The following is a 12,390-nucleotide window of genomic DNA, read 5'->3' on the forward strand; positions in this document are numbered from 1 at the left end:
TTTACGGAAGAGAGAGGCACCCACCTGTTCTAATTAGCATCTCCAAACACCTGTATGGAGGGATGCCCGAAAAGTGTTGTAACGGAAAAATACTTATGGCCACAACTGTTAAACAGTTAGTGTATATTTTGCATTTGTAAAATTATTTTAATGTGATATGAAAGTAGAGGGCCTTTTGTTTCTTGAACCGTATCACATTTGAGAATTGATTCACATTTAGATGGACTGTTTTGGCTTCCAGAGCCAGTTTACCTCTGAACATAACATATTGTAATGAAAAAAGCCTTGGACATTATAGGAGTAGGTTAGCCTACCCCTACACAGTACATATTGGACTCGTTTGGCATATAACACATGGAGTAAGGGGTGGAATGTTAGCACAAACAGACTGGTACCCAGGCTAATGTTCTCTCGTTCGTTTATTTTTCTCCTCTCATTTACTTCATCCACACTGATGTGAAAAGAATTGGTAAGACTGTCTTTTTTTAATACAAGTAGTGAAGGAGGTGACAGAAGAAATGACTGAGGAAACGAGGAAAGGGTTTCACTTAAGACTATTGATATGAACCCACTACTTCTAGTGTAGAAATAGATTAACATAAAACTTGTGGCTCGTCCAACATTAAGTCAAACCAGGCATCTCTAACGTGACATCCAGACATTATAGTAGATCTGAAAGAATCATCGGATGAGTGCAAAAAATAAACTCTATCTAGCTATCTGGTAGGCTCCACCATATTGCTTACACCTATCTGATATTGCGAAAAATGTGTAGGCTAGCTATAGTATTTGATTTATTAACGCAGGATTGTTTGTTTTTAGGTGGCCGGCTGTAAAATAATCAGCGCAGACGCCGTCGAAACCTGGGCTAAACTCCAATTCTTGTCCGCCCGAGATTCGGCGACCCAGCAGCAATCATACTCAACTAGAGCGGGGGGGACAAACTCTGAATCAACTTGATTACTAGTCGCTGTATCTAGCTATTTTCATCTTGAAACATGCTAGTGTAGATAGCTAGCTTCAACCTATTTCACATTTTATTAGCAATGCTAAAGACGGACGGGAGAGCTAGAAAGCTAACATTAGTTGCTAGCTGGTCAGGAAAAACACAGGACGTTGCGCTGGTTGTTTTACTCGTTAAACTCGCGGATTCTTACTGTGCAGTGAAGAGAAACTAGCCTACGCTAGCTAACGTCAGCAAGCTGCATTGTCAACTATTATGGTGTTTTCATTCGCATTACAGCTGAGGGTTTACTGTGTATTATAGTTCATGCTATGTAACTAGCGTTTGACTGTCCTTCAACCAAAGAGGACGTTCGTGTTGTTGCTATATATCGGCGTGGCCGAAAAAGTTTGCTAATCCCCGGACTAGATTTTACCGTATAACGTACTTGTAGGAACAAACCTCGCGTTGGGTAACGCTTTAACGTTAACTAACAGAGCCCTATAACTTGACAGCTCATCGTACCCACTGCACAGCTCAGTGTTATTGGCGAAGCACTTTTGTACATCCAGAGAGTGGAATAGGCGCACCAATGTAACGTTAACGTAGCTAGGTACTGTAGCTAGCTTGTGAATGCAGTGATAACGTTACTTTATTCAGATACGTGTGAATCGAGAACTTAGATTTTAACTCTACTTACATTTTATTGATAGGTAGCTATTTTTTTTACTGACGATTAACTACTTCAGCTAGTAGGTTAGCTAGCTAGTTAGCTAGCTAGAACTTTAGCTTGCTAACTAGCTAGCTAATTTACGCCTTCGACACGTAGCCAGCTAGCCGCCAGACAAGGGTACTTATGAGAAACGTTTTGATAAGTTAGCTAGCTAGCTAACGTTAGCTAAAGAAACAAGATAGCCCCCCCAAAACAAACAGAGGACAGATGAACATCGAGTTTTGAGGTTCTGTAAAGTTGTTACCCCCCCCCCCGGAAATTTAAGATGTCAACCCGGACAGTAACCAGGACGGCATTATTAACAATTGAACATTCTTCAAACCAGGTAAGCCAACTGCAGAAGCTAGATGGCAGCTAATGGCGGTAGGCCAGTTCAGAGATCCAGCTTGCCAATTTATCCAACCGTAGCCAGAAATACTATAGCCAACTTATACTTCTTCGATGGGGTTTAACAGCGGTTGGCATCCAAACTATAGCAACCTAAACCACAAAAAAAAAAAACATTTTATTTTTCCTAGGCCCCAGCTATCTAACGTTATATTTATAGGTAGCTAATTACACATTGTAGTTATGTGGATAGGAGGTCATGCAGTAGAATCTAAGGCTTTTTATAACTAGATAGCTAATTATGATCAGAGCCCTCTTAACTTTTAGGCATGTAACTTTGAGGGCGAGGACAAATTGTAACCAGAGACACATTTTAGTTGCTGTGAGTTTTATGGAATTGGATAACACATCTCAGTAGGAAATGCCAATGATTTTCAAAGTCACTTTTCCATGTCTTCTTCAAATCTTGTCATTTTGTCAACAAGAGCTAAGATGATGTCATCTTTAACATTTAATATATGTTATCTCGAATCTTAATGCTCTATTGCCCACATTGTTTGACTGACTGTCTTCAACAGAATATCCACTGTCAGTTCGGAAGTTGTAGGCCCAACTAGCTATTGCCACTTGTATGATGGGCATTCCATCATACAAATTGTCTGACGGCATTCCAAATATACTTTAGTAGGAATAGCTCACATCAGGTGTAAGTAGAGGACACTGGACTTCAGCGCATTTGAGGAGCCACTCAGTCCTGAACACATTTGCTTGCAGTGAAAACTGGTTCTCTAGTGAGATTAGTGTTTTAGTCATTTAATGAAATTCTGACAATTGTCTGTACAAATCACAAATTGCTGATACTTATACATGGGTAGCAGAGATGCTGACGCATCCCATAGTGGTCATTGTGGTGAAAATTCCCTAACTTACACAGGCTACTAATTCCAAGGTTTGTTAGCCACTGAATTTGTCTGAAGCAAGGAGTTGGCAAGGTTTAGCCATGCCCTGCCCAGCTTGTTTGACTACAGACTGCTGTTGATCTGGGCCCAACTGGCGAATCTAGGTTCTTCCTACCCCAGTTTCTCGGTTTGTTGAAACCAGCATTTCCAGTTTAGCTGGGTGTGTAGGAGTTGTGTGGAGGCTGAGGGGAGTGCTCCTTTTCTTCATTTTGTCCGTATTAACATTATTTGTATGCACACGTTTCCCTGTGTGTGTTTCTCATTCTGGATATGTCATTATCATGTTCATGATTGATCATCAATGAAAGATGAAGAGAATAGTTCTCCATTTAGTTGTAGGTTTTTACAAATTCAGTTCAATAGGCCTATGTGGTTTATGTAATAGTGGCTTTGTTTTTACCAGCCATTCCCCTAGTGATCTTGGTTTCTCTCTGGTCTTTGTCATGTCCTAACCACACTCTCATATACTTGTAGGTATTAATAGCTCACATAGGAGGGGGTGGGATGGTGTTGGATGAGGGTGGTGGGCTGATTTTTAAAAGCTTGTCAACACTTCCAGCTTTGTTTGAAATGTAGATTCGGTTTCTTGTTTGAAAGGATTCATCAGTATTTCTTTTATTTCTCAGCTTTGTAGCTTGTGCTGTTTTCTGAGGAAAAAGTTGACAGGTTTTAGTTAAGTAGCTAAGAATACTTACATTTACGATTCCTTGTTAAAGGGATACTTTTGGGATTTTGGCAATGAAGCCCTTTATCTACTTCCCCACAGTCAGATGTACTTATGGATACAATTTTTATGTCTCTGCATCCAGTATAAAGGAACTTTGAGGTAGTTTTGTGAGCCAATGCTAACTAGCATTAGCGCAATGACTGGAAGTCTATGGTATCTACTAGCATGCTAGAAGTTACCATACATTTCCAGTAATTGCACTAACGCTAGTTAGCATCATTCTTTAAAACTGCACGCAGAAATATACAAATGGTATCCACAAGTTCATTTGACTCTGGGGATGTAGATTAAAGGGCTTCATTGCCAAAATCCTGACGTTTCCCTTTTAATGTATTGTCCTAGAATTGACAATACCAGAGCCCCAGTGGGTAGAAAATTAACATTTCTCTCCCCCATAGAGTTCCACTATGCCATGCGTTTTGATTTCAGGATGTTTTTACTGTCATGTTTTTGAGTTAAATGCTTCTGACAGAAGTGTAGAGTATGGAGAAGAAGAGGTGACTGGAGGGAGAGCTCAGTTGGTGTCTATTTGTGGTTCTTGCTGCCTCTACCCTGACTGGAAATAACCATGGTGTGATATTAATACCCAGATAACTGACAAGCTGGCTCACACACCTCCTTTATTTACCAGTTCTTCTCTCTCTCTCCCTGCCAGTCTTACTTTGTTTATCCTCTCTTCTTCTTTCTTGGGGCAGGCAAGAAATAGTTTTCATTTTGAAGGGTAGCATAACATTTGCTAAAATAATTCAGAATTTAAACCAGGATACAGCGTGGACATCCACTTTCTAATTATCTAGTAGGCTTATTTAAAAAAAATAATAATAATAATAATAATGATGATATGTTTACTTGTTTAGGCCTATATTTGTATTGTCGCATAAACCGGATAGTTGCTGTGAAATGTGTTATAGAACTATGGTTCCTGATGCTCTAAAAGTATGTTTGTGTGCTTGTTTCACTGTGCATTGCTCAGTCTGAATTGAATGCTTTGCTCTAAGTATTTTGATGAGAGTGAGAGACGTGAGGGGACAGCCAGGCTGAAGTGAGTGTGTTTCTGTGTATATGAGATGGTTGGGGAGGCAGAGTAAGGGATAGGTTTAAAGTAACTGTCTGGTGTTAACAGATTTTTTGTTGTTGTTGGAAATATGACCTATAATTAATTACAATATGAGCTAAATAGTTTTCATTCCAAAACATGGTAAGTAGGCCAAGTATGTTAAACAGCTTTTCTGTGTTTGAATGGTATGGGTGTACCCCAAAAATAGGATGGTGTGGGCATATACTGGTCATAAAAAAATATGAATGCGAGTATACTGTTGATTGTCCAGCTCATCCTCCTCAGGAGGATGACATCCGCTGCGGAAAGCAAGTATTTTTGAAACGGTCTGTTTTGAGGTTTGGTTCTTGAAGTGTTTTTTAAATTTTTCTCTACAATTTTATGATTTGGACACATACGAGTATAGGATGAGTCAACATTATCTGGGTACTTTAGGCTGTAGGTTGCCATGGAAACACTACCACAGCACAACTACTTTGTCAGAGAAGCACTATTCCATCTGATCTTAGCAACACTAAAGCATTTTATCAACCTCTCATAGCAAACATGCACATTTCTACAACTCATGTTCTCAATTGTTGAACGGAATGAAGTGTAAAAGAACATGAGTGCAGTTGTGACAACAGGCCACAGAGGGTCAAATTTTATTTGTCATATACCGAATACAACAGGTATTCTACAGTGAAGTGCTTACTTACAAGCTCTTAGACACCAATGCAGAATTTAAGTAAGAAAATATTTGCTAAAAGGTAATAAGAAAAGTAACACAATAAAATAATAACCGGGCTATATACAGGTGGTTACCGGTACCCAGTAAATGTGCAGGTGTACAGGTTAGTCGAGGTAATATGTACATGTAGGTAGGGTTAAAGGTGACTGCATAGACATAGATAATAAACAGTGAGTAGCAGAAGCGTAAAAAGTTTTCCCTTCGTAATCTGAAATAGTTTGCAAACCCTGGTACATCCGGCGAGCATCAGAACCGGTGTAGTAGGATTCAAGCTTAATTCTGTATGGACTTTTTGCCTGTTTGATGGTTCGTCGGAGGGCATGGTGGGATTTCTTATAAGCGTCCTGATTACTGTCCCACTCCTTGAAAGCAGCAGCTCTAGCCTTTAGCTCAGTGCGGATGTTGCCTGTAATCCATGGCTTCTGGTTGGGATATGTACTTATTGATGAAGCCGAATGGAGGGAGAGCTTTGTAATTGTCTCTGTGTGGAATAAAGGTGGTAGAGTTTATTATAAAAAAATAAGTCTCTTCCCCTCTCCCCTCTGTTTGCACATGTGGCATGCTGGTGGAATTCGTTAAAACGGATTTAAGTTTTCCTGCATTAAATTCCCCGGCAAATAGGAGCACCGCTTCTGAGCGAGCATTCTCTTGTTTGCTAATGACCTTATACAGCCTGTTGAGTGCGGTCTTAGTGATTGAATCGTACAGTCAACTCTATATGTAAAGCGACTGCAAGGCTAAGGCGATACATGGGTTAAGCTGGGCTATGGAGATTGGTTGCCAAGGGAGATGGGTAGAGCCAGTTCATGGGTCTATGATTTCACACAGATTGCATTGGAATTACTGATAGTTGGATTCATTCTGACGTACTTGTTTCGAGTTTGATTCTTTATTATTTGTGTACTTGTTTGACATTTTACTGCACTCTGTTACGAGCTAGTAACACGCACGCTGTAACATATATGTGTACACGACCAACAAACTTTGATTTGATTTGTGGAGGGACCCGAGCAGACCCTTGTGTTCATCCTGTCAAGGTTTTCAGGTTAAATTCTGGTAGGAGTTACTACAGTACTAGTTACTGAGCACATTCATCTTGTTTGTCTGTGTGTGAGTAAGAGGGATAAGGAAGTGCATTAGGTGATTTGACACAAGGTAAAGGTTTTGGGTGGTTTTATAAAGGGTGTGGTACAGAGAGACTACTACACTGATTTGCTCATTTGTTGCGCAACTACAACCAACCTCAACCTTAAAACTCAACACCAAGTTATACTTCCTGTTTTCTCTTTAATCATGGGGAATCCTTGACCTTCCCTCTTTTTTTTCTCTTATCTCTTTCCCGATCTCATTTCATCCCCTTTTTCTTTTGATTCTAGGGCACAGCTGTTTGCATGTCAGCTCTTGTCCATCGGGCTGCTCCCTCCCCTGCCATTTCTCACCAGGGCTACTGCTCCCTCAGTCAGACAAACCCAGACATGTCTCATCTGCACTAAGAGCCTGACCTCGTCTTTTTTTTTATTTGGGGGAGGGGAGGTGTAATTACAATATTTCCTTAAATTAACCAAACCTACTTTGTCTTCAGCATTGGGACGGACAGGTGTTTTCTGGCTCTCTGGAGAGCCTGGCTGTGCATGCTGCATGTGTCTGTCCTATTTTAGCCTGAGACCTCATGTCCCCCTGTGTCCCTGTTCTTGGTCGTCTATCCAAGCCATCAACTCAACACCCCTTTATGCTTTGAAGTCTGTAAAGAGGGGGACACAGACCTGTATTGTTGTGAATCGTTTTTAGATACTACTGCACTTTGGAGCTAGGAACACAAGCATTTCACTACATATGCTAAATATGTGTATGTGACTAATAAAATTTGATTTGACATTTTTAACTCTGAACTCTGTCTACACCTTCGTCATAGAGCATGGCTGACATCTTTCTTTATAGAGGAAGTGACAATGTTCTGAAACCTACTGAATGGTAGCAGGCTGGTCAGTGCTAATGCTACTGTCAACCATGGAGTTCCCAAGTCTCACTGCAAGCATTAATGTAGAGTAGAAGGTAAACTGTTTTTGCCTATGTGGATGTTTTTTTCCATGTGTGGATGATTCTTTTGACAGAATTTGTAGCCTGATTGATCAGGGTGAATCTGAACTTTTGTCCACACCAGTGCCGTAGAGCATGGCTGACGTGTCTCTTCATAGAGGAACTGACAAGGTTCCTAAAGCTGAATGGTAGCTGGGTCATTCATTTCAGCAAGCCATGACACCTCAGATTGTTCTGAAATTGTTTCTGTAGTTAGAAACGTAAGATAAGCATTCCGAAAGCAGTATTTTGTTGAAATATATTTTGATCTGAGAAATTAAGCTAATTGATTGCACCCAAATTGGCCATTTTAATTTATAGGATTCATATAATATCCAATAATTATAGTAGCCTACCTAACATTCCATTTGGAACAAACTTTTTTTCAAACAATGAGTAAGACATGAGGAATCCACGGACCCCTCACACCACATGCCAATCCCACCCCAACAATGAGTATATAGTAACAGTTATCTATGTTTGGCAAGTATTGTTTCTTCATCTTATCTAATAGTTTTTTTTCCATTGAAGTTGGGGTTATGTCCCATCCTGATATTACCAGGTTCTGTCCACTAGATAGTGGTGTTCCTGCTATAAGGCAATTTCTTTTTAAGAACCCTGCCCATTGTTAAAGGGATAGTACACCCAAATTACCACATTTACATATTGGTTTCTTACCCTGTAAGCAGTTTATGGACCAGGTATGACAGCAGCCCATGTTTTGTTTTTGTTTACCTCGCCACTGTTTGGGTCATTTGGGCATGAAGTGTGAAAATGCAAATATCGGTACCATTGACTTGCATTGTATACTTGACAAGCATGTTAAAAAGTTAGCATTTGAAACAGTAGCCAAGTAAACAAAACCAAAGCATTGGTTGCTGTCATTCCAGAGGGCAGGGTTTCCATTAGCTGGTAGTAACCAGCTTTTGTCCGGAACAAGTAGTTAATGTAGCGCCAGAACTGCTGTTACAGCTCATCATACAGCGCGTTTGTTGCAGCTGGAGTGAAACGTGCTTTTATAAACCCAATCATTGTGCAACATTTTTAAATGCAATTGCGTGTTAAACAGTTTTGATGGCCAAGATTAAGATTAGCTGTTATTTTTGTTCTCAACCTTTAAAGTACGCTTCCCATTTGCAATTCAAGTGCATAGGTAAGTATGATGGCTTCAGTGTGTCTCACACCACTTTGCGATGAGCTGGAGTCAGTGTGCATTTTGAAAACGTGTACTTAATTGTTTGAAACTTGAACGTTTTACTTCACATTGAGGCATGTCTTAACTTGCTTCAAAGTGGCTTAGCCATAATCCAACCAAACGTACAGACAATTATTTTTTTATAGTCTTCCATATGCCATTGAAACCAGTAGCCTATTTCTGTCATTCTATTGGTTTTCAAATAAACTGTCTTTCATTGTCCAGTAGCCAAAAGCACAATCCTAATCATATTAGCAACCAATGTTAATCGTTGCATCTTTAGATCTCCTCAATTTCTAATGTATATTTTCATCTGTCTCATGAAACCACTCGCATGTGTGGTGCGCTTTTGACAAGTGTTTTCCCATTAATTGCATTATGGAATGAACATTTGTGCGTAGCTTACTGCCTTGTGTTCCATGCTGTGTTTTTAATGTGAAGAAATGTTAACTTTTTAAGCTAAACATTGTGGTTTGTTTTTTTGGATGTAGCCTCGGCCAACTGGTTGAAAGATCACCAATTCAATCATTCCACAGCTGTCCCAGAGTCTGTTTGGAATGGGGGACTTTATACCTCGCTCAGAACGACAAGCTGACCGATAGAATAGGTAAACTTTTCTACGATGAGGGATAGTAGATTAATTTAGGCTAGCGATTTTGCTGTTTGGTACTTGTCCTGTTGGCTGAGAAACTAAATGTGGACAGTTATCATAACATCTTTAAATGATGCTTTGGAATTCGGTAAGGACACACGCCATTGTATGTTTTTTTAAGACTAAGACCATAATCTAAATGTGATTTCTGTCATTCTGAGCACTGGGTGGAATCCCTGATCAGGTTACGTACCCAATGCATATGGGTCCGGTAAACGTAAAAGGCCTGCTGGTCAAATGTCCTGCACCGCATTTTCGTAACGGAATCCCTGCCAGAGAGAGGTATCCTACGAATCAAGCTAGATCGTCTCTGGGTTTTCTAAAGCTAACCAGCTTTAGTTAGCTTCACGTTCCAGAAAAGTTAGCTTGCTAATTCAGCAGGCTATGGTGTGAAATAGGCTTTTAAAAGTGCAGTGTTTATTTTATTACTTGTCGTTAATGCTGACACTGGTGTGCTTATCAATGCACAACCACAAGCACCTTTTTCCCAACTCCTATTGATAAAATAATTTAAGTCATACAAAAGTGTTACTGTGTGTGAATTTTAATGCATTCTGTCATTACTAAAAGTGTAATGTAATTTTTTAACACGCAACAAAATTCATCAATAAAATATTTAATCAGCCTTCCTCATATGAAGAGGACGATGATGCAGTATTTGCAAGGGGGGTGGGGGGGGGGGGGTCTGATTTAATTGGTCCTCAACTTGTGGCTCTCATTTCATTTCGGGTAAGTGGAGTTAACTGTGAGTTAGCCTTCCCTGGAGCAGGGTAGTTCTGAAGGATTCGTTGCCATATAAATTTACCTGGCTGAAAGGTGAGCAACTTTCGAATGACCGGATATCCCAAGTCGAACTCAGTTGACCAAAGTTATCTAGTTAACTCCTCAAAACTGCTTCGTAGGATACCCCTCTGGTCCATAGACAGCTTACAGGATTTTTAAAGTAATTTGGGTGAACTATCCCTTTAACAATGAAGGTGGGAGATTCTTAAAAATATGAACTAATAGCAGGAACTGCACCATATAGTGGTCAGAACTTGGTAATATCAGAATGTACAATGGGATGTAAATCCAACAACTTCAATGACTTTCTCTGAACAGAAAAAAATCACAAATCACTGAGAATACATTACATAGGATGAAGAAACAAAGCTCTATACTAGCCAAACAGAGAACTGATACTATAAACTCATTGTTGGGGTGTGATTGGCATGGGGGTCCGTGGGTGGCTTTTGGATATTTATTTGGGTTCCTCATGTCTAACTCATTGTTAGAAAAAAAGTTTGGTCCAAATCGGATTTTGGGCACTATATTCATTCAATATTATAAGAATCCTATAAATTAAAATAGCTGATTGGGGTGTATTCAATTACGTTAATTAATTAGATTTAAATTATATTATATTTCAACAAAATAATGTTGCAGGAATGCTAATCGTATCTCTTTCTAATAGAAACAATTTGAAGACGCAGATGGTATGTGTCAATACTCTTGTGCTTTTTGAGGTGGAACGACCCAGCTGTCTGGTCAGTACTTATACTACTGTTAGCACTTGATGGAGTCCAAGTCCCAATTCAAGCATAAAAATAACAGGTCAACTACATTTGCATGTGTAGATGTTTTGTGCATATTGTTGAATGAGTCTTTTGACAGAATGGTAGCCCACTGATCAGTGAAGTTTTGCTCTAATGCTACCGGCTCTGTAGAGACATGAATTTCAAATGTGCCATCTTCAAGTGTTTGTGGTTCTTGTCATGCCCCTCTCTCCACCTGAGGCTGATCATGATCTAAACAGAGAGACATGGGGCTATAATGTATATGTGATGAGACCCTCCAGTCTCTCAGGCTCCTCCTGGCTGCTCTCTCCTCAGCCTGTCTCTGTCTCTCGCTGTCAGTCAGCCCTGGAGCTGAGCTTCCCATGACTGACGGTATGTCTGCATTGCTCTCTGTCTGGTCTTGTCTGTATGATATGTTGTATTTGTGAACGTCTTTTTATTTATGCATGTTTGACAAAGATCAAACAATGTGCCTGTTTTTGAATGTGCTTCTATCTGTGTCCCAGTGTGTGCCAACCTCGGCGAGTGTGATTGAAGTGCTGGCTACTGTGCTGAAGGTCAAAGCTGTGTTTGTGAAGACTGCAGACTGCATTGCTGACACGCTCTCAGTAACTGCAGAGCTCCTTTGCAGATCAGCTGGGTGCAAGACACCACTGACATAAACATTGTACAGTAGACACTTGGTCCCTGTCCCTTACACAACAAGCCCACTGATGGCTAAACCATGTCTGCCAGTGCCAAGACGAATACAAAATGAAAACGAGCTCACCACACTGCCAGTTGTTGTATGGTAGTCTGGTTTACCCTGTTCTGCTCTGTATGTAGCCATTGAGGTGATGAGGCACTTCCTCGTGCGTTTTTATGCCAGAGTCTGCTTTTGTGTGTGTGTGTGTGTGGGAGGGAGCGTTTAGGTGACAGATGTCTTCTGGCTCGTTAGGCTCTGCTGGTTCTACCGGCAGACTTTCAACAAGCTTCTGCTTTATCCCTCTATGAAAACTGGCTGGGGAGGGCCACGACACAGAGACACACAGGCGTTACATAATATAACATTTACAAAGCCGGCACATCTTTTAATTGCGGATATTGGTGCATTTTGTTTTCCATATATATTTATTTTTATGTGGAGTGCGGTTTTCTTTCTTACAGGGAGGTAAGAGCATGGCTTGTTAGGAAATGTGATGTAGTGTATTTGTCTCATGGTCCCTCCCCTGCTTTATGTTTTCTCTTGGAATATGACCACTAGAGAGGAGCAGAACTGGACTTCTGTTAGTCAACTGTCAATTTATTAATAATCCTGTGGTCTTAAGAAGAATCTGTCCTATTTTCTAATTGCAGAATAGTAGGGATGCCTCTGGCCCAGATTTGAACATTGAAATTAAGGTCCATGTGGAACAAACTACACACAACATAGATGGTGCCATGTCAACAACAGCTT

General features: G+C 40.3%; 1 protein-coding gene across 12 annotated transcripts in view; it reads left to right on the forward strand.

The window, feature by feature from the left end:
- Positions 1-12,390, forward strand: part of LOC118385123 (serine/threonine-protein kinase MARK2-like) — a 27,016-nt gene continuing 14,626 nt past the window's right edge. For 7 of the 12 annotated variants that reach the window (XM_035771992.2, XM_035771995.2, XM_035771993.2 and 4 more), the window contains exons 1-2: positions 575-723; positions 823-2,001. In XM_035771992.2, the coding sequence (XP_035627885.1) occupies positions 1,942-2,001 (60 nt within the window). In that variant the 5' untranslated portion in view covers positions 575-723; positions 823-1,941. Of the gene's footprint in view, positions 116-324; positions 470-574; positions 724-822; positions 2,002-8,550; positions 8,706-9,225; positions 9,355-9,457; positions 9,488-12,390 lie in introns of those variants that run through there. The other 5 variants (XM_035772001.2, XM_035772000.2, XM_035772002.2 and 2 more) reach the window with 5 other exon arrangements.

This window comes from Oncorhynchus keta, chromosome 6 (genome assembly GCF_023373465.1).
Source record: "Oncorhynchus keta strain PuntledgeMale-10-30-2019 chromosome 6, Oket_V2, whole genome shotgun sequence".
NCBI classification, from domain to species: Eukaryota; Metazoa; Chordata; class Actinopteri; order Salmoniformes; family Salmonidae; genus Oncorhynchus; species Oncorhynchus keta.